Genomic DNA, 21,151 nt, shown 5'->3' with positions numbered 1-21,151 from the left:
GACATCGTCACGCTCAGAATAAATACAATTTCCGCATGGATTTGATACACTTGACCATTTTCTATTTTGGATTATAATGTGTCTATTAACTATACAACTTATCCGAATATAAATCCAAGCGCTAATGTCAATAACAATTTAGAATTTGATATGAGACGACATATATATTTTTTTCAGACATTCACGATCATAGGACGAAAAAAAAATTGAACTGATTCAAATAAATCTTTTAATTTTCAATTAAATCGAAATGGTTTCATTGTTTTTCTTCCCATAAATATTGAACTAAAAATACTCGGTTCATGCACATTTCCAGTGAGTTTGTCACATAAACTAACTGAATATTGATAGAGCTGAACTGCTCATGATATTGTTACAATCCAATTATGGTGATGGACATTTGATATGGGGCTACGCTATGACATGAATATCAATTGAAAACTTGATGGTGAATGGGCGATTTGTTCGAATGGTTAAATCAGTTGGTATAAAATTGGTGTGCTCTAAACCATATGAACACTGAAATTCAAAGTATATGAACCGAAACGATGACGACCAACGAAGCGTTCATCACCATCTGCGATGCTGATGTGCACATTCCATTGATATTGATTACCAGTCATAAACAACACAAGATGCGCGCATAAAATAGATGAGATATTGGCATGGCCTTCAACAATGTCGACGAATTTCGTGCGATGTTCGTTTGGCAAAGAGCAATACTGATAAATTTGCACTAACTATGTCGTTCACTATTGCTTTATCTTGTCTATAAAGCGATAGATTAAAAGAGTGTGAGAGATGGAAAACTAAAAGAGTGAGAGATAGAAGATTAAAAGATTGATCCATTCGTTCGTTCATTCATTTTGAATGGAAGAGTTTCTATGAAAGATGGCTGGTGCCAAAAATCACGTATTAAACTTGCACAAGCTACGAAGTTTACCGATGAATTGAAGCAAAGGAAACTGGAATTTTTTTTCTCATTCAAAAAATGAACCAAATCCTCATTTCAGCAGAATACAATGAAGTGAAAAATGTGTGTCTAAGTTAATGAAAGAAATTGTTGCCAGCCACTGTAAAATGCTGTGCATGCATCATGTTTCCAAGAGTAAAACTAGTTTTATTCAGTTGTCTATGAGACAATAGAACCATCACTTGAAATCGCGTTGTTACAATCAAGTGGTACGAGCATTTATGCTGTGTTATTGCATTGCAATTGGATGGCATTATTTTGGCGCTTTGATGTGCCGAAGAAAATTGGCAAATTCGCATGCACATCAACACATGTGATTTACTGATAAAAATGGCTTTTATTTTATGCGTAAATATTTATCGTCGAAACGATGAGGCAAAACACAATAAAAGATGCGAATAAAAGCGCGAAGTAACGGAGAGAACATAGAAACTTTTCTCCGTTGTTGCGATAGAATGAATAAAATGAAGCGCATGTGGTGCGCACCACATAAAACGAGTGAAAAACAAAAACCATTCATTTTAAAGCATTATAACGTCGCGCTGCGATTGTCGCCAATCTGCAAACCAACCGATTATATCATTCGAAAAATCAAAACAAGTTGGCACAAACAAACACACACACACACACACACACATCTCGCTCATTTCAATTCAAATTCACACTATAATGGCTTCATTAGCACAACAACAACAACAACAACTAAGAATAAATATCAAAAGAATTGTTCCGATAAACCGAAAAACTTTTATAAGAACTCTCCTCTTTTCTTCTTGCGCGAAGAATCTGTCGTAGTTTCTGCCATTCTTTTTATTCGAACGAGATTCGGAACTTTGTTCAGTTTTAAGTTGGAAATATTTAAATGATAGTGTGAATATTTGATGAATCTGAAATATGCAAATTTCTTGCGTTGAATGCATTCATTTGCGCTCGAAAAATAGAGTGATATTTTTCACTCATTAATATCATTTATTCGAGCTATTAGCATGTATCGTGTAGGACAATACGCTTGAAGTGGATTTAGTCATCGTTGGCATATATCCGAACAGAAGCCATGGCATATATCAGACAAGAAGGCAAAATGACATACAATAAGCTGCTTTGATTTTTCATTATTCATTCCATGCATACAATCTATGCCATCATGATTGCAAACTTTTGCTTATTTAATCATCTCAACTATTCACCATAAGCATACACAGACACACTCTTCACAGAGGAACTGTAGCAGCTGAGCACTTAATAATTTGACCTTTTGCCAAATTGACGAACCCACTCATCCGATTAATAAATGTTTATCTATTAAAGAGTGTGCTTCATTTCAATTGGGTACTTCAGAAAGCCGCTGCGGCCGAACGATAGAAAATGCAACGAATTTAATTTATGCAGTGAAACAAACATAATCTTTTTATAAAGTAGCACATAATGCTTCCGATCAAATTTGAATACATTAAAAAACCACCACCAAATGAACTAATTTGAAGCAAACTAAATGCGGCAACAGCATTTCTCTCCGATGTTGAATTCTCTTTCTCTCCGTAAGTTCTCTCATGATTGTCATAATTCAGAAGGTGTTTATAAAATGTCAATAATAAATCAACATAAATGGGGCTACCATCATTTTCTTACCTTTCAATTGAAATAATTGAAGAATTATTTCGTTATTTCATAATTGCACTTTTTATAGGCAAACATTATTCTCGTTCAGCTTCGTTTCTCGCGTCAAAATGAAATTCAAAAGGAAAAATATGAAAAACTCATAAAAAAAGGATAAACTATAGTCATATCAAATTTTCGGCTTAAAAACCAATCAAAATTACCTCTTTTCCATTATTTTATTGGTTTACAAGCCGAAAAAAGTGGAGAAAAAAACGACACGTTCGATCGCGTCCAATTTTAACGAGCTTCCCTCACAAGTACAAGTTCAGCGAATCCGATGCGTAGCTACGCAACTCAAAATACACAAACAATCAGAGCCGGCCACTTTATTAAAGTTCAGCTCAGCTCAGTTCGATTCGATGTTTTTTATCACTCATAAAATTCCACTCGAAGCTTATTCGAAAAAAAAATATGACAATAATGATCCGATCCATTTTTATGGAATATTTAAGCTGATTAAATATGGAATACTCAACTTGTTGTGTGTGTGTATGTTTTTTTTCACGAATTTCGAGGGATTTTACGAAAACCGAAGCATACAAGCTTTGCATTGACATGGTAATATTTGTGTTGCCAAACTTAAAATGCACACACACACACACACACCATTTTCTGTTTGATAGATACAGAGAATTTGTAAATTTTTTGGGCAATAAAAAGGCGTTTTATACATCACATCGAAACTGCTTTTTAGTTGTGGATCGAATAAAGCAATCATAATTTCGCCAAACGAATGCCGCTCCAGCTGGGAATAAATGACATTATTCGTATTCACACGTGTCTCGTTTTGGTGTCTGTCATCCAGTGAGTGCGATTTGAGTCAAAAGCGGATTTTTATTTTCCTCTGGCTTTTATCATGAAACTTTAATGTAATCATGCGATGTAAAAAAGTTGTTTAAACACGTATGATTAGTGGATTTACGGCTTACGAACAACACTTCCGCTTAACAATTTCCATTGTCCACTACAGGGCTAAGGTATTCGAAGATGATTTCTCAAAGACTTGCCACCGACTTTAGAAACATCTTTAAAATGAACAAAACGCAAGAAAAGAAAAAGAAATGAACTAGAAGTCAGACTTTGCTGACAACTGTTCTATTCTGTTTTCTAAATAGGAACAATCTAAGTTCAAAATTGTTCAAATAGTCTAGTATAAAGCGACATATTTACAGTCGAGTTGATACTGCAGATGCACTTTGTTCAATTGCTTGTACAGCAAATGAATTGTGTGTGTGAGCGGATTTTATTTGCTTCGAATACATTGTCAATGTACATTGTACACAGCATGACCAAGGTTTCATTGATATGAGTACAATATAAAGTTGTCAACTGTATTGGTTGCAGCAGCAGCAGTCGTCGATGGAATGCCACATGCGAAATGAAATTGCGAAGCAAATGCAAACATATCGGACAGTAAACATAAACATTTCATTTTTATGAATGTAAACTGTTTCAGCGCGTCTCGGTGATTTTCGTGTGCATTTTCTCTCTCTCTCTCTCTCTCTTTCTCTCTCTCTCTCTATGTCTCTATCTCTTGTGAATTGAGCTTCGGAGGATTTTCTTTTAAACCATCTCACTGAAGAGAAAGAACTCCTCAGCGGCTGAGAAAAGAAAACACGAATGAATGGAAAAAAGATTTTGATGTATGTTCGGTATGTACAATTCTCTCTCTCTCTCTCTCTCACGCGCGCGCTGATTGAAATGGTGCAAGCGATACAGGCGGCAACTTAACCACTGAATTAAATTGTATTGACATGCCTCGGAATCGACACCACAAACAATAATATTTAGTATTGAATTACCGATTGGCTTGTTCACTCTGGGATCAGGTCATTTTCTCCATTATTTTCGTAATATTTACAAACATGGGAGAGCGAGAGAATGTGTGCGCGTTTCTGTCGGCTACATGTGATCACATCGATCCGGTTGGTCATGTTTAACACAACATATAACAAAACACTTCGCATTTATTAATAACATTTGACTCGAGCTCTGACACCCAACCGATCATGGCTTTTGCCGCCATCGTCGTCGTCGTCTTCGTCGTCGCCTCACTCACACTGAATATCAAACATTATCACTAAGCACAAAATGCAAAGGCCGCAAACAGTTGTTGGTTGGAACGCATCTCATTGAACTCTCGACATTCATTGTGTGCTCGCCATAAAATCAACTGTAAAAGGAAAACACAAAATTAGTTGAATTCAACGGACTGAGCCTCACCCAGAGATTGAGCGAAAGAGACAGACGAACTGGGCGAGAGAACCAGCATTAGAACGGAGAAGAGTAAACGAAAGAGAGAAAAAATAGAAAGAAGATAAATGATGAGAAAAAAGAAGGAGAAGAAGGAGGAAGAGTGGGTTTACTTATCTCTCTCTCTCTCTCTCTCTCTCTCTCTTCGTGAAATATGTAAATTGACAGACGGCGAAGAAATTTTATTATTAAACATTGAATCGCAAAATCACAGCTCTATTCAATATGTGTCTTTCTTTCTTCGTCGTCGTCATCGTCTACTTCATTCAGCTCGGATTCAAAAATAAAATGCCGAAAATTTGACAATAAATATTGAAGAAGAAAAGAATTTTTGGTGTAATAAAATAAAACCGTTTTTTGGCCATACCGCGTGAAGCATCCATCATATAGTTTAGATTTTCAAGATTGAAACATAAAGAGAATGAAACAGAAAAAAAATTGAACGCTAAATGAAACAAACCTACAGAGACTGAACACCGAGCGTGCACCTCGCGCGACGATGTAAATTAAATATCATTTCTAAGCCATGTAAATTGAGTCAAAAATTGCAATAACAATGAAATAAATTATGTAAACTCACACAAGATCACCGAATATGGACTCGAATGCACATCGTATAATAAATCCATATGGTATGATGATTCGGTTTGCGTCTCTCGATTCCCAATCTAACTGATATTTTATTTTAATTTTTGTAGACACGACGCATTAAAGACAACGAGAAGAAAAAGAAGAAGAAGAAGCAAAAGACGCCATTGAAAGCGATAGAAATCTTGGTCTATTGGCCATAATAAGGTGCACATGGGTTTGGCCCCCAGTTAAAATGCACAATATAAAATAAAACACGACGATGATGACCACGCGACATCATTGAAATTATAACACACACAAACAAACACAATCTTACATCATCTCTTTGTTATGTCCGCCCTATTAACAATATGGCGGTGTTCTAGATGAAATACATAAATGAATAAACCTGATACCGTCATTTTAAAAGGAATCACTAAAAACAGGTCATTTATTTCACTCGAATAAAGTTGTTAAGATTGAAATTAAGAGATTTATCACAAAATTTATTTGTTTGCACTCGTAAAACGCCACCGATTAACATCTATGACATTGGCTACAAATGAATAGAGATCATCTCAAAGTTTTTGGCAAAAAAAATGGCTACCATTTTTGGTATGATTAGTTTGGAATTTTTGCTTTTCGATTCACAATGAAAATACAAAGGAATTTTTTTTTTCTGTTGAACAGACTCTCATTTTCTAATCTCAAATTAAGCTTGACATAAGTTGCGTTTGACCTGTGCCCAAAACTCAACAAAAACGCCTCTTTATCATGTGGCAAATTATGATCTCAATGAATGTGGATCTTTTATAAATTTTTTCAACTTAAATAATCGATTGCATCCGCTATTTCCACATCACACACAATTAATAATACCGTTGATGCTTTGAAACATCATATTATATGACATTTTCGTCATCGAAAATCACATAAAATATGGAAATGAATTCAAATCGTAGTCAGCTCAATTTCTAAGCTGACGCAGCTTCAATTCAATTGAAGCATCGGTCAGTTTTGAGTCATAATTTTTGATAAAGCAAAGGGCAAAGCAACGGAAGAGTGGAAAAGAAAGAAAGAGATAGAGAGTTGGAGAGAGTAGAAAGCAGAAAAAGAGAAGTAAACCTAATACATATTAATAATAAACGAAAATGATATTTTGATTAACTGTCAAACACACCCATTGTTAACGAAAAAAGAATATTTTTCGTCGTATAATTTATTGGCATTAGCTTCTGTGTTGATTTATTTCAATTGGATAATTCGAAATTATTGAATCAAATTTGTAAACCGGTGGCCTTTAGTTTAGGCTTTTTAAGTCTCTCAAATACCGTGTGCCCGAAAGTTAAGCAGTTGAATGAGCTCAGGCATTCACCTCATTTATACTCGGGCATTCATCTCATCATATTAATACTTCAAAATTCCAAACCACAGCTGAATCAGCTCACCTGATGAACATTCGAAGTGGGAAAAAAAATTCCAATTTCGAGCCGCAAAATGAAAAATTCGAGCATTAGAAATAGGATAAACTCGAATATTAAAGTAGAAAAAAATTCAAGCAGCTTTATTAGATGAATTTCACATACCAAAGCAAATTTTGTCATTCCATGAATATTTTTCAGTTTTATTTCAATTTTTCTTATTTATTTTTATCGATTCAAATATGATTTTATCGAAGAGCTCAACACGCCACATCAACCAATTTGTTTCTTCTTTAAATTATTGAAAAGAATTGATTTCATTTTAAATCGGTGAAATCAAAGCTTGTTAGAAAAAATGAAGAAAAAAAATTGTTTTTTTTTTTGGTCATAACCAACTATCATAAACTTAATTTCGAATTGTCAAATCAATAAATCACATGTTTGAATTCGAAATGTGAGTTCAGTGCGCTTTTAACACCTTTTACCAAAATAAATTCGGTGTGAAATGAATTGGCAGCTCTCACATTTCTTGGAACAAAGCATCTGTATGGTTTTAAGATGAATAAAAGAAACGACAGATATTTGCTAACCGGATAAATATTTGCCGAACGATTGAATGTGTGTGTGTGTGTGTGTGTGGGCTTTGGTGGAACACACCCTACTTGACAAAGAAAACCCGTCTTTGGTGTATGACATCGCATTCCCTGGAATTTTATATGAACATGAAATGGGAAAGATGTGTAAAGCTAAACAAGCTAAATCAAGTGAATTATTGATACAAAAACACATTTCGGCGTCAATGTAAAAGGTAGCACAAATAAGGGGGCCGATGAAAAAGCTGTTTTCTCTGGAAAAGCCATGAGTAGGTGAATAGTGAAAATGGTAGAAAATGGAAATAGACACGCACCCAACATGGACCGACTCATGCCAGATCAGAAGAGTGAAGAGCACAAGGATACGAAAAATAAACCATTAAGGATGAAAATTACAACTGCACTTAACATTCGCACGCATAACTTTAGTCTACACCATGCCATTGTAATTCTGTTAAAATTGCAGTAAAATTTCAGTTCTTTCAAGTATACTAACGGTTGGTTTCAAGTAAGGATTGAAGAAGTTTTTCTCGATGTTGTTACTGCTGCTGCTGCTGGAAAATAGCGAAAGATTGTAGACGACCGTAATTTTGTTCGGTTAAACTACACACTTTATTACGGACCAAGAGAATTGGTCCAAGTGCGCCCCATAACTTACGCGAACCAAGGTTTTCTCTCTGTGTGTTTGTGTGTCTAATTGTGAGCAAACCGCTTGTTAAGTACACACCAAACCGATTTTCGTAAGCTCAATAGTCTTTCCGTGTAAAATTACCTACTAAAAAATGCTCTCCCTCTCTCTCACCAGCTCAAGTTGAGCTATTCAACGGACTTTTGAAATTACATACTACAATGTTTCGCCATAGTAGGTTGCCCAAGAGCTGGTCTACCTTCGTATTTTCCACATAGCCTAGTCAAATGCACACACACCCCGTGAAAAGCTAAACATTCATTGCTTGTTGCTATTTTGTACACACATATAAACGGTAGCGATTCAAAACAGAAAATGTTGCCAATTGTTTGTTGCCAAAGAGCAATTTTAGAGTCAGCGACAGATGTTGATTAGAACCAATTTTTTTCAAATTGCAACACAGTCAACACTCTAATTTAAAACCATAAAAACCATAAGTTGAACACTAGAAATTGAAATTTTATTAGTTTTCTAGCTGCAAATTAAATCCGAAGAGTTTTCGGGGTTGCAAATTAAGAGTGGTCGAATGGATGGTCTTAAGTCAAAAATATACTATACAACATTCTACAGAAGTTCTCACGCTGTCGCTCTCTCACTCAAAGTGTAAATTCTCTTTACAATTAGGAAATGCACAGCAACATCCAAAAAAAACTACAATGTTGTTGAAATGCTGGTAGCGGTGTTTGAATTTTGGTGCTTGTCCACATCGCATAAAATACTTGTGAATTGAACATTTTTGGAACACTTCACAATTCCACAAGCTTTTAATGAGTTCTTGGAAGTGGATTTACTCTAATCCAAAGTACACTCGAGAAAGCATTGGTCAAAATCGGTTCGTTCATTAAGAGCCAGCCAACACTCAAATTTCAATTTATTGCTCACCTACAAGGAACCAGTACTCGAAAACTTTCGAGCACAACATCAAAATGACCAGATTCTTTGCTATGTAAATTACCAACAGCTTGAATCCAGCCAAAAATTGATCAATTCACTTGAAATATCTTGATGCGCTTCATGTGTGCCATGGGGATGAATTGAAAGTTTTAACATTCAAATAAAAACTCAAAGCCCCTCCCGATCCCGCTCTATCGTCCTCTTTCTGTCTTCTCACTCTACCTTTTTTTTCTAGTCTGACGAACACACGTGCCTACAGCCATATACACTAGTGTGTGTGTGTGTGTGTCGGATGTGCTTTTTCTATATAATTATTTTTTTCACTCGATTTCTTCGTTTGTTCGGCATGTTATTTTGTTTAAAGCAATTTTTCTCTCACAAAATGCCTTGAAACATATGTTAAAGTCAGAAAATGCAATTTTACTGGGGAGCGATGCGAGTACTGTAAGAAAAAAAAGACAGAGAGAAACAGGGAGAGACAGAGACAGCGAAAAGAGCAAGTAGAAAGATCTGCGAATACTGAAGACTTTTTACTTTAAAGTGAGAAAGAGAATGAAGGACGGAAAAGGATTTGCTAACTGAAAGAAGAAGTAGAAGAAATAAAAATAAGCAGAACATATGTACATCATGTACTTTCGTCTCCGAGCAAGAAGATAAAAGACAGGGGTTAGCGTTGTTGTATCCTAAAAAACCAGATAGAACTGGGACGAGTATTCTCGCACTATGCATGACTTCATTTGTTATCGCCTGTATTTACGTTTCGATGGTCTCTCTCTCTCTCTCTCTCTCTCTCTCTCTCTCTCTCTCTCTGTTTCCCGTACCTCACTCGCAAATGCCTCATGGAACCCCATTCCACTTGCTGCAAATATCCGCTCCGTATTTCATATTCATGCATATCCGGCGCGCGATTTATATGCAAATGATGATGGTGGCGATGGCGTGGTGGTACAGACTGGGACACTGCAACTGGATCAAGTTTTCCAGTATTTCGAGTGTGTCACACAAAGTTTTCGGAATTTCTCTCTCTCCATCTCGCCCTCTTTCTCTCTACTGTTGTGTCTCTCTAAACATAAAACGATAAACTAAAATGGTCGGCTACATCTTATTCACACGTATGCAAAATTCGGCATTCGCATGCTGTTGTATATTCCATCTATACATGCTGTAATGATCAGTTTGTCATCTTCTGGGAAAACGATGAACTTCAAATTGATGTATTTTTGTTTATTCACCAAATGCTCTATGGACAAATATTTTTCCATAACTTTTTTTCTCTCTCTTCCTCCCTCTCTCTTCCTCCCTCTCTCTATCTCTCTCTCTCCCTCTCTGTCTCTCGCACTCTCAATCTCTCTTCTGTAAAATGGTGAGCGAATTTACATTTCGACAAATCCAAGGTCCAACACTGAAAATGAAATTCTAAATCCGATGTGAATTTCTAACGATATGAAGTGAGTTGAGATTTTTGTCGTTCATCAAACGAAACATAACTATTTTGTTTGCTGGAATGTGTTTGTGTTCATTCATCAAACACATCCGTTGTCTGAATTAGAAATATTCCCCATTCACGCAGTGCAATGGAAAATGGGTAGATTTTTGTTGTTACGGGTGTAATTAAAAACAGATGAAAGTTGAAACATGAAATGAAATTCGTCTGCGTCAAACGTTTACTTATGCAGATCGCTTTTCGCTTTCTCATCGTTGCGTGCTATGCTATCGAAAATTTTTGGCACAGGGAAAAATGAAAATTAAATGAAATTAGAACGAACAATGTTTGGTTAAAGACAAAAAACCGTTCTCATTCTTCTGCGTCTCGGTTGCCGCATCTGCTTATCACGATGTACTTATGCTGCCGCTGTCGCTGCTGCTGCTACTGTTGTTGCACCCCATTTGCAATAAATCTAGCAAATTACTTGCGAGTTGAGCTGTATCACGGATCTAAAACCATTCGCATGACAAAGTACAAACTTGATGCCACGAACTTTACCATTCAAACAATTTGCAATTAATGCACCAATTTTCAAACAAACGAGAAACGAATATTCATGCACATACACATGCACACACAACTCGATGGTTTCGGTGAACGCCATCCTCGCACACAATGTCATTTGTCACATGAAATTGTAACAAAGAATCACATCGTGCTGTTCTCTTTTTTTTCGTTTTCTGGTTGATTTGCAAGGGGTTTTTTGTACACACAATTCACGGCACGGCCAAAGCGGATAGTTAACCATAATATGCAGAGTAATATGGAAAATGGTACATTGTTGATCCAGCATTGTTGATAGTAAATACCATTTAATTACAGTATTGTGCAAACCATGAAAATGTCACATTACATTTTTGACATTACATTTCCCAACGAACTATACAATTCGTCGAAACATTCCTCAAATTGACAGCACAGAAATACATTACAACAATTTTTTTCGATTTTAATGAAGTTTAGCGCGAATAATTTTAATCGAATTTGATGAAATTAGTGTAATTTGGCTGCAGTTTTGCAGTGCCATAAAATTGCAATTAAGATTTGAATCGGCAAAAAAAAACGACCACGCAATGTAATTAATTGATGTTCATTTGCGAGTGGGTATTGTTTGAATGCATAAGCTCCGACTTTTCGTAGTCGAAAAAAAACGAAGAATTTCATGACATCTCGAACTCTAATGTTTTAAGCAAAAGTTAAACTGTGATACGAATCTATGAAATTTATATGCTGTTTTTGTATCATTTACTTTGTTCGGTGGTTATCAAAATAGTCGGATCGACAATACAACGATTCGAAAGTACTTAAAACAAAAAAAAACAAAAATGTCCATTCGAAAAGCTTCAGCGAAAAACGAAACAAAAAACGTATTTTTTTTCGATTCGACGCAAAAACGAATTCAATGTACTTCGACGAAACGAACAAAAAAAAAAACGTACAAACCAACTCTCTTGTCGATGCAAATCAACGTATCGAATATCGTTTGGCTGATCGACTTGAAAGCGATGCCACCAAAGTAAAATCGATATTATTGTTTAGCTGGAAATTTATGGGCAATTATTTGGCGGGTTAACCGATGTTTTCGCTTACCATCTTATCTATTTTCGATACATGTGCATTTTATTCGATCTCATAATACTCGCTGAGTGCGAGTTGGAGTGCTGTGTGCTTTTTGCACTTTGTGTTAATGGAATTCATAAATTATTATAAAAATCATGAACACTGACGATAGTCGCAATGAATGAGAAAGAAAAAAACAAAAACTGTATCAAGACGCTTGGTAAACTTAAAAACGCATAGGATCAAAGCGAATAACAATACGGCTGCTTTTTTGCTGCACACGAAGCGAATCCCCGGTTTTAATCGAAATGAGTCCAACCGGGTTCATTCGAAGAGCGAGAGAGAGAGCATGGACAATGGTTGAAAATGGCCGAGCACGAAAAACACGCACAAAATTGTAAAAAACGCTCGGAATGTATTTGAAAATTTATGGTAATTGGTTTTTATGTCTCGAGCACTTGCACCATGAGCAAAAGACCCCAAACAAATGCGACTGCTACAAACTATACAGTTTGCAAATAGGAAATTGGAACACACGTTGCCTCTATCAACATCATGTATTGATGCTGAGTTTTTTTTTTTTTTTTAATTCAGTAGTCTTTTTCTCTGCTCCAAACTTTGTGCGAATGAACGCTTTTTTCTCTCTCGTTTCAACGTAAACTTTTTCCATGTGAACGTAATTTCGATTTAGAATGTCGATCGATGCACGTTGAATGAGAAACAAGTGCCAATTTGTTTCGAGGGATGATTTTCAATTGGATTTTTTTACTGAGCGTGTTTTTTGGTCATTCTCTTCTGAAATACACTTGCTCGTAATTTTGTCTTTAATTGTCTCGTTGTCATCATCATCATCACAATGAACAATTTGTAACACAACAGATGTGTTCACCCTGGGGCTAGGTGTGTATGTGAGTTGAACGTAGAAAGAAAAACGAATGAAAACAAAATCACTACAAAATATAACGGACAACATGCAAACAATGAACCATCCGATTGTTTGTTATTGATTGATTTCCACATTTTCAAAACATGGCCAACTACACGTTTGATAAATATTTTCTCACTTGTTTTCTTTGTCGTCGCCGTCGCCGAGAGCCGCTTGAATCCATGGAGATAATGTGATTGAATAACTGTTTCGTTGTCGATACAATCGAAGGCATTCTTTCAATATGTTTTTTATCCGCTGCTTTACACACCATTTTACACTATATGGTCATCGGACGAAAGAGAGTTCCGTGTGTGTGTGTGTGTGTCGTTTGTTTTGTTCGAACATACACGTCGCGCGGCTTTGTCTATGGCAAATGCATAACATAAATTCAAGCATCTTTTGTTCATGTAAATAACATCGATTGTACACGAAACGTGTACATGAACACAATAGACGCAACAAGAGAACCAAAAAAAAAGCGCAACGCTCATCTCATGTGAGATTGTTGTAATATTTATGATGTTCAAAAGTCAATATGGTTCGATGTAATGGCACGATTGAAACACACCATATTGGCGAAGTGACGCTTCAAATGGAGCGAAATAGAAGCGGATGAATAGGGACAGAGGATGAGAGACGAATAGAGGAAAAGAAAAAAAAGAGAGCGAAAAGCTATGGCAAAACAAAGGTTTTTAGATGAATTCATCTGCGGCATTTGTAGAGCACAAACCATTTTGTAAATAGAGTCACGTTTAAACAAGACAACTCATCATATTCCACACGAAAACAAAAAAGAAAAAGCCATAATGTGCGATGTCATTTTTGCTAAAACACATTGATTGACATTTCATGAAAAATATGTACAAGTGCGTTCGAAATGTAGAATTTGTGTAGTGATCATGCTCTATCTATCTCAAAGGTTTTCAATTGGAATGCGATGGATGCTGGTTCAAATGGATGGTCGATAGAAAGATTGATAAACGCGCATGAATGAACTAGCTAGCAGTTATTTGGGTTGTAACCGCAGTAAGCGAGCCAAATATGATTGTTGAATGACTACGTATTTCAAATTCGAGCCCGTTACGATATCCATCCGTTGACCATATTTGATACACGACGCATGGAAAAATTATTCATATTTCTACCGTTCAAATCGAAGAGAGCCATTGCAATGCTAAATGACCATATTCGAACTCATGAACGTGTACAAATTGAATGACAGCTGGCCGTTACAAAGCCATTTCGTATTGACTCTCTTCTTTTTTCGAATGTTTGATCTACATTTTTTTTGTGTGCGAATGTACGATTTCATCACGTTCACCTCTTTAACTGTACTCTTGGAATGATTGTGCTATTCGATGACTGAATTTCTCTTGAAATGGAATTTTTAATAGAGGGATTTTGGGATTTTTGAAAAGAGCAAACTCAATAGCATTGCTATTATGTCATTGTGTCAATACAAATCTAGTGTAAGCACAATCTAAATTATCCTATTCGAAATGTAGCTAAGAAACAATCGGAATCTGAACTGAATATCCGAATTTGTAAGCACAAAGGATGTTTTTATTGAAAAATTCTCTGAATATCAAAAATCTTCTAATCAGACAAAAAATAAAATCGTATCCACTAATCAACTTTTTTTTTCATTCCATGTTCTCTCTAGGTGATGTGCTGTCGGGCGTATGTTTTGTCGGTCAACTGGATTCGTATTCGTTGGGTGTATTTCTGCTGTTGCCGCTGTGCATTTATTTGGTTTTGGGTGCAATATTTCTGATGGCTGGTTTCACATCGTTGTTCCACATTCGCACCGTAATGAAAGGTGATGGCAAACGCACCGATAAACTAGAACGCCTAATGATTCGCATCGGTTTCTTCAGCGGCCTATTCATATTGCCAGCGATTGGATTTCTCGGCTGCTTATTCTACGAATACTACAATTTTGATGCATGGATGCTGCAATGGAATCAGGATATGTGTATCATATTTTCAATACCGTGCCCGTTCAACAGTCGATATCAGGAGCACGAAGCGCGACCAATGTTCGTTGTATTTATGATAAAATACGTGTGCTCAATGCTGGTCGGAGTGACATCGTCCGTGTGGCTGTACTCGGGCAAAACGGTGGTCAGTTGGCGACGATTTATTGAACGTATACAAGGCACCGGCAATACCAACATGAATGGCGGTGGCGTTGGTGGTGGTGGTGGTGGTATGGGCAACGGTGGCGCCCTTGGCAATGGTATGGTCACACTTGGCACTGCTGGAAATGGCACAACAGCTGGCAATTCAAAGTCGGGCACTGCCAATTTGGTGCGAACACGTGGACAAGCCTATGTCTAGCATGACGACAGTGCCGATTCCGAGGCACACATCAATATTCTACTTAGATTGAAATTGAACGTAGAGAATTTCAAACGCAAACCAAATATTTATATTGTTTTACATAATAAAGAACAAATTAACGACGCAAACGATGGTTGAACACTTTACTCGATGAAGAGATCTTAAACATGGATACAGTTCCAATGACAAGAGATTTGGAGAGAAAAAAAAAACAAAAAAAAAACAAATGGAGAAAAATGGAAAAATAATGATAAATTGCTGTTGAAAAATCCGTAGATGGCTTTAAGGATCGCTTTTCCCTGATGTGTACTCACATTTTGTCGATTTTGTGAACGCTTTAGTAATGATGAACTCTTTGAAGCATGATGAACATTTTCATTTAGCATCATTCGAAATTATGCACGCAAATCTACCAATTTTAACAAGAAAGTTAACATTTCCGTTTACAATTGAGCAATTTCGGTCTTTTTTTCTTCTTGTGTATAAAAAAAAACAAAACGTTCGAAGTTAATGCGTTGATACTTCACTTTTTTATATTGACACTTTTATTACCGACTATTTTGGACGCTGCCTTGCATTGTGTATATATGTCAAAAATGAGAATGTTTTATTGATTCCAAAAAATACGCACATACATACTGAACATGTCCAATTGATTAATTTAAGCAGAATCTCAGTTCACAACGTCGGATATCCTAATGGAAAACTTAAAAAAGAAATAAATTCATTGATAAATAGATTGGAAAATAAACTGATAAATCCGAGAGATATTGTAATGTAAGCCATGTGTAAGAACAATTTACCTTAAAGAAAATAGCATTTGATAACCACATTGCTTATGACAGTTTCTTCCCCGTCAGCAAAAGACAATTTAGTACTTGAAGAGGAAAAAGAATCAATTCCATTCACACAAAACAACCAAAAATACTACGAATTTCACATGATGTTCATCGTCTGTAAATGTAATAAAAAAGAGAGATAAAAAACAGCCAAAACAACAATTTTACTGCAACTATTTCTAGGTGTTAGATAAGCCCATTTTTACTCATATTTCAATGTATAATAAATATGGCTTTGCATTTTTCCAACATTATTGCATTACATAGATACTACTCAACCGAGCGTATTTATTTATCTATACATCCAACGAACAAAGGGGTGTAAAATGAAATTATCTCAATAAAACGAATATTCAATAACAAAGTATATATCGGTGAATTAAACAAAAAAAAATTCAAACATTTGATTAGTTTTCCGCGAAATTCATTGAAATATTTGCACTTCATTCATTGACATAATTAAATTCACCCATTAAAGAAAAATTATCATTCATTTTCATTTCTGTTCATCGGTAACATTCATCCAATCAATATTTATAGAATTTTTCTCCGGAATTTTGAGATTTTTTTTTCTTTTAGTTTTTACCACAAAATCCTATGTATTCAAAAAAAAGTTTATTTATTTAGTAAATTTTTACGTTTATTGATGAATGAAATTCAATTGAATTCAGGAGTAAAAACTATACCGAATGCAAATCGAATAATTTTATCCAAATTAGTGATGATCCAAAAAAGGCAACATCATCATTAGTTTTGTTTAAATCGGTTTTCGTTGGCGGTCAAATATCGTCGAATTTGAACTCTATAATCCATAATCACAAGCTCAAACGTAACTCCATAAATATTTTCCATAAAAACATCAGCTCATTCAAAACGAAAATACACTGCTTTCATGACAAAATGTATGGGTAAATAGACAATCACACCATAAATTATCTCAAATTATATCGGAATATGAACTAAAAATGGTCAAACACAATTTTAACACAAATCAATTCACGTTGGTTTCACTTACAAACACACAAAACAAGAACGTAATTGTTGTAACAAATTTTAGTCGTAAATAAAAACTAAATCCCGTTCGAGGCGAGACAAATTATAATGTTGTATATTTGCTCACAAGTGTTTAGCTTGCAGCCATATGACACGAGAATGCATAAACAAAATAAAACATAAATGGAAACGCATTTAGATACAAAACAAATTAACGCACTAATTTCTTTTTGTTGCTCAATACATAGACACACATATATATATACATATACATATTTAGGATATATTATTATTATTATTGAAAGGCTATTTTAAATTTTAGTAGCGATTACGGCTACTTGCGCTCCGACTGCTTTATGCAACTTTGTTTTATTTCTCATGGAAGCGCCAGCGCATTTTTTCTTTACTTTAGACTATAAATAGACTCAATTATTGTTGGTTTTCTCTAATTTAAATCGCGATTTCTGTCATGTAGTCGATAAGTGTATTTCATTGACATGAAATCGTCGAACACATACGAGACAAACAAACAAACAAAAAACATTGCTCATAAATTCTATTAATGTCGAAAAACTGCGATGTCGCTCTCATTTTATTTGAAATAAGACTGTAAATAAAGAATTTAAAATTATAAAAAAGAAAAATGCATTTTTTTTCTCTTTTCTTTCCCTTTGAGTTTTCCTCGAAGATTTATTATGATAAAAAAAATTTGTATAATGATGCGGAATACAAAAATTATATTTAAATTCCTCGTTGGACAATTCAGTGTTCCTGGAACCCTCAGTTTCTACTTCTTCCTCACTTTGATTTACAACGATTAAAACAAATCAGCCAACACAACAGCAGAAAATTTATAGCACAAACGATTGAATCGTATGTAATGAAACGTCAACAAAATCCAGTTGATTTCCTCCTTTCAGCAAATCATCATCTTTTATTCAACTCAATCGTTCATATTGGACTTTTTCCTGTAATTTTCGATCCAGCACCGGAGCTGCATTGATTAATTCGACAACGACTGGTTGATCTGTGTCACATTGAATTTTCATGAACATATACATATCGTCTAACTTTTCGCTTAACCGTTCTAAGATTGCGCCAATTTCTTCTTGCACTTGTGGTCGTTCGTCTCGCAATGCAAAAAGTTGATGTAATTCACGGCCACTCACACCGGCCAATTTATCCATTACATCTGAGCTAAATGCCACTTTTAACGTTTCATTTTGTGACAATGGATCGGTAATTAGAGCACTCAATTTCCATTGATGGTTTTTTCCCACTCGAGCAGTTTGAAAGACTTCATGAATCGATGCTTTCACTATGAAGTACTTTCTTCGTTTACGATTCTCCGCCGAACATTCATTCAATTGTTTGACGGTGACCAAGTTCAAACCGCGAATTTTGAATCGATAATTTTCCGCATCAATCATCGGATCGTCCGAAATGTTGAGCAGTTCGGATTCGGTTATCAGCTCGGCGGATGCTGATGGTGTGTCAAAATTGTGTGACGGTGTTGGAGGGTTTTGAGGTGCTGCATTTGCTTGTTCAATCGTTGAGTCAATGTTCAAGAAATCGTTGTCGTCCATATCATCAAATAGAAGCGTATTTCTTCGCATCGGTGGTATTGTGTTATCTGGATTTTGTCGAGCTGTCGACGTTTCAGCAGGAGCTGCCACTGCTCGTGATGCAATTTGATCAATATCGATATCGTTCAGAAAATCATCATCCGGAAAATCATCCAACGTGTTCAAATTTCCAGCTGAAGAAATCACATTCGATTGAATGGCCGAACTGGCCGCTGTCATTGGTATTGAGGGCATATTGTTCAGTCGATTTGATTGTGTGTCGGTGGTCACTGGTGCTTCTGTTTGGTGAGAAAGGTTTGTATGAGGTGATTAGAAGGTTTGTATTGATTTGAAAATGACCAAAGTCAATTAATTTGTTGTTGTTGTTGTTTGACCAAAGCGTCAAAACCAACTGTCAAACTTGGTCTCGAAACGCTCAACGTCACAACTACCGTGAAAATATCTCAAATATCGTTTCAATTCTGCGACGACATTACCTTGATATTCGGTGTTTGGATTCGGATTGATTGGCTGATTCAGCGATTTCCGTAGAATATTTTCATATGCATTTTCGACAGCCATCGTGGTTACTTCACCACCTAAAATGCGAATATTCTTCACTTCCAAAAACAGAATGTGATTCACACAGCGCAGCGGACCGGTCACAATAAGCTTGAGGCCAGGCGTCAACTGTGTTGTCAGCGACGGTATCGGTTTGTATTCGACGGCGGAAACGGTTCGAAATCCATCAGTCAGCTCCAATTTTAACATTCGCTTCCTAAAATACCCAACAAAAGTGGCCAAAAGCAATGAACATTTATTACTTCCAAAGTCACACAGCGTATTTTAGTGATCAAATAGAATGATTATCCTTACTTTTTTGATTTCTCATTTTTCTGCTTGAATTCGGGTTGTTCTTTGGCCACTTCGGTTTCTTTGTTTTGTAATCGCTGCAGTTGATCGTACGGTGACTCGCTGATATCCAGTAAAAACTGCAATTGCAGTGCAAATGTGCCGTTGATGATTTGAATTTCTTTCTTGTCAAAAATGGAATTGGGTAAACATTTGATGCCACTATCACATAAATCGGATAATTCCCATTGTTCTTGTGCCTGTTGAAATAATTGACACGGCGATATCGACGGATTTTCATCGATAAAAAATTCAACGCAACTGAAAACATTGAACGGAAAAATTAATGCACATTCAAAATATACGACAGAAATGTTCAAAACTAGAATAAACACTGTGGTGTTTATCAAAATATTGTTTATTTAGTGTACGAAAATCAATGTGCTCATTTAAAAACAAATGTCTCTTACCCGCTCAACCAATCCGAATCAAGACGAATGCCTTTCTGCTCAAATTGCTGACGAACTTGCCGAAGTTTCTCGTCCACAGCCATAATATCAACAAATAACTCCTTTAGAAGCGATCTAATTTTTGATTTTGTTTACGTTTTACCGCAATCATCGCGCGATTTCTACTGTCATTTGCGTGTGGTTTGACGTTTACCGGATGAGTACCAAGATGTACGTACAAATGGTGACATCTGTTGAGCAGCTTTCGAAATTTGGTGCACTTAATCCATAGAACATAACTTGAAATAGTCATTTAACAGGTTTCACGTACATTACCGTCAAAATGAGTATTTATCAAAAATTCAAATGAATCACAAATTATTCATGGTTGCAATTAGGAAAATGAAATATCCATTTGTGTGGCAGAAACGAGCAAACAAAAAAACTTATTTCGGAAATAGGGGAATCAAATGATGCTGTTGTTGTTAGTGCAGTGTATTTTGTGTCAACGTTTTTGAATTGGAGCAATTTCAATGCATTTTCAATATATATTCCAAATATGATCGTATGCTTTGAAATTGATGCGTGCATACGCGATGCGCAATCAATTAAACATTAGTTTAGAATTAATTTTCGAGTATGATATATCATAAACAAAACTATGAATTACAAACATTGAAAAGGAATTATTTATCAGGAATTAATTGGAAACGATTCAAAGTTTATGTTATGAAATGGGATTTTCTTTTTCTATTTATTGGATCTGATCCGTGCATGTTGGGGTTTAATTGAGAATTAAACGGATTTGATTTGAATATTTTTGAATTTTGAAATGATTTGTAGCTATCTGCTAGCGTTTGAATTTTGAACTAAACTTTAATTATTTTCTCAACGGAAAATGAAAGCATTGTAATTGATTAAATACAAAACCTCCTTTAAAATTTACAAATCGCCAATAAAAATGACAAAACGGCAATAAAATTGACAAAAAAATTCTACAAAATTGACAACAAATCGAAATAAATGTAACAAAACAAACAATAAAATTAACATTACGTTCAATGAAATTGCCAGATTGAGAAAAT

At 35.5% G+C, this 21,151-nt stretch overlaps 2 protein-coding genes across 5 annotated transcripts in view; one reads left to right on the top strand and one right to left on the bottom strand.

Annotated features, from left to right (window-relative positions):
• LOC129575385 (frizzled) overlaps window positions 1-15,595 on the top strand; it is a 116,834-nt gene extending 101,239 nt beyond the window's left edge. For all 4 annotated transcript variants that reach the window (XM_055458924.1, XM_055458927.1, XM_055458926.1 and 1 more), the window contains one exon: window positions 14,689-15,595. In XM_055458924.1, the coding sequence (XP_055314899.1) occupies window positions 14,689-15,365 (677 nt within the window). In that variant the 3' untranslated portion in view covers window positions 15,366-15,595. The remainder of the gene's footprint in view (window positions 1-14,688) is intronic.
• A 2,060-nt stretch (window positions 15,596-17,655) lies between these two features.
• On the bottom strand, window positions 17,656-20,256 carry LOC129575386 (recQ-mediated genome instability protein 1-like). Its single transcript, XM_055458928.1, has 4 exons — window positions 20,088-20,256; window positions 19,642-19,938; window positions 19,263-19,543; window positions 17,656-19,064 (listed from the first exon to the last, which is right to left on the bottom strand). The coding sequence occupies exons 1-4, from the start codon at window positions 20,168-20,170 to the stop codon at window positions 18,139-18,141; spliced, it is 1,587 nt and encodes a 528-aa protein (XP_055314903.1). The 5' UTR covers window positions 20,171-20,256; the 3' UTR covers window positions 17,656-18,138.
• Window positions 20,257-21,151: the final 895 nt, after the last annotated feature.

The sequence above is a fragment of the Sitodiplosis mosellana genome, unplaced genomic scaffold, assembly GCF_009176505.1.
Source record: "Sitodiplosis mosellana isolate CC-2019 unplaced genomic scaffold, AAFC_SMos_1.0 Smas_scaffold_6166, whole genome shotgun sequence".
Taxonomy (NCBI): Eukaryota; Metazoa; Arthropoda; class Insecta; order Diptera; family Cecidomyiidae; genus Sitodiplosis; species Sitodiplosis mosellana.
This window is presented reverse-complemented; position numbering and strand designations above follow the sequence as displayed.

What these genes read in the sequence shown, in the direction of transcription:
- LOC129575386 (XM_055458928.1), bottom strand. Translation starts at nt 20,170, where the DNA reads ATGGCTGTGGACGAGAAACTTCGGCAAGTTCGTCAGCAATTTGAGCAG. An exon ending in AAAAATGAGAAATCAAAAAA is followed by an intron (nt 19,544 to 19,641) that starts GTAAGGATAATC and finishes TGGGTATTTTAG; the next exon opens with GAAGCGAATGTTAAAATTGG. An exon ending in TCCAAACACCGAATATCAAG is followed by an intron (nt 19,065 to 19,262) that starts GTAATGTCGTCG and finishes CTCACCAAACAG; the next exon opens with AAGCACCAGTGACCACCGAC.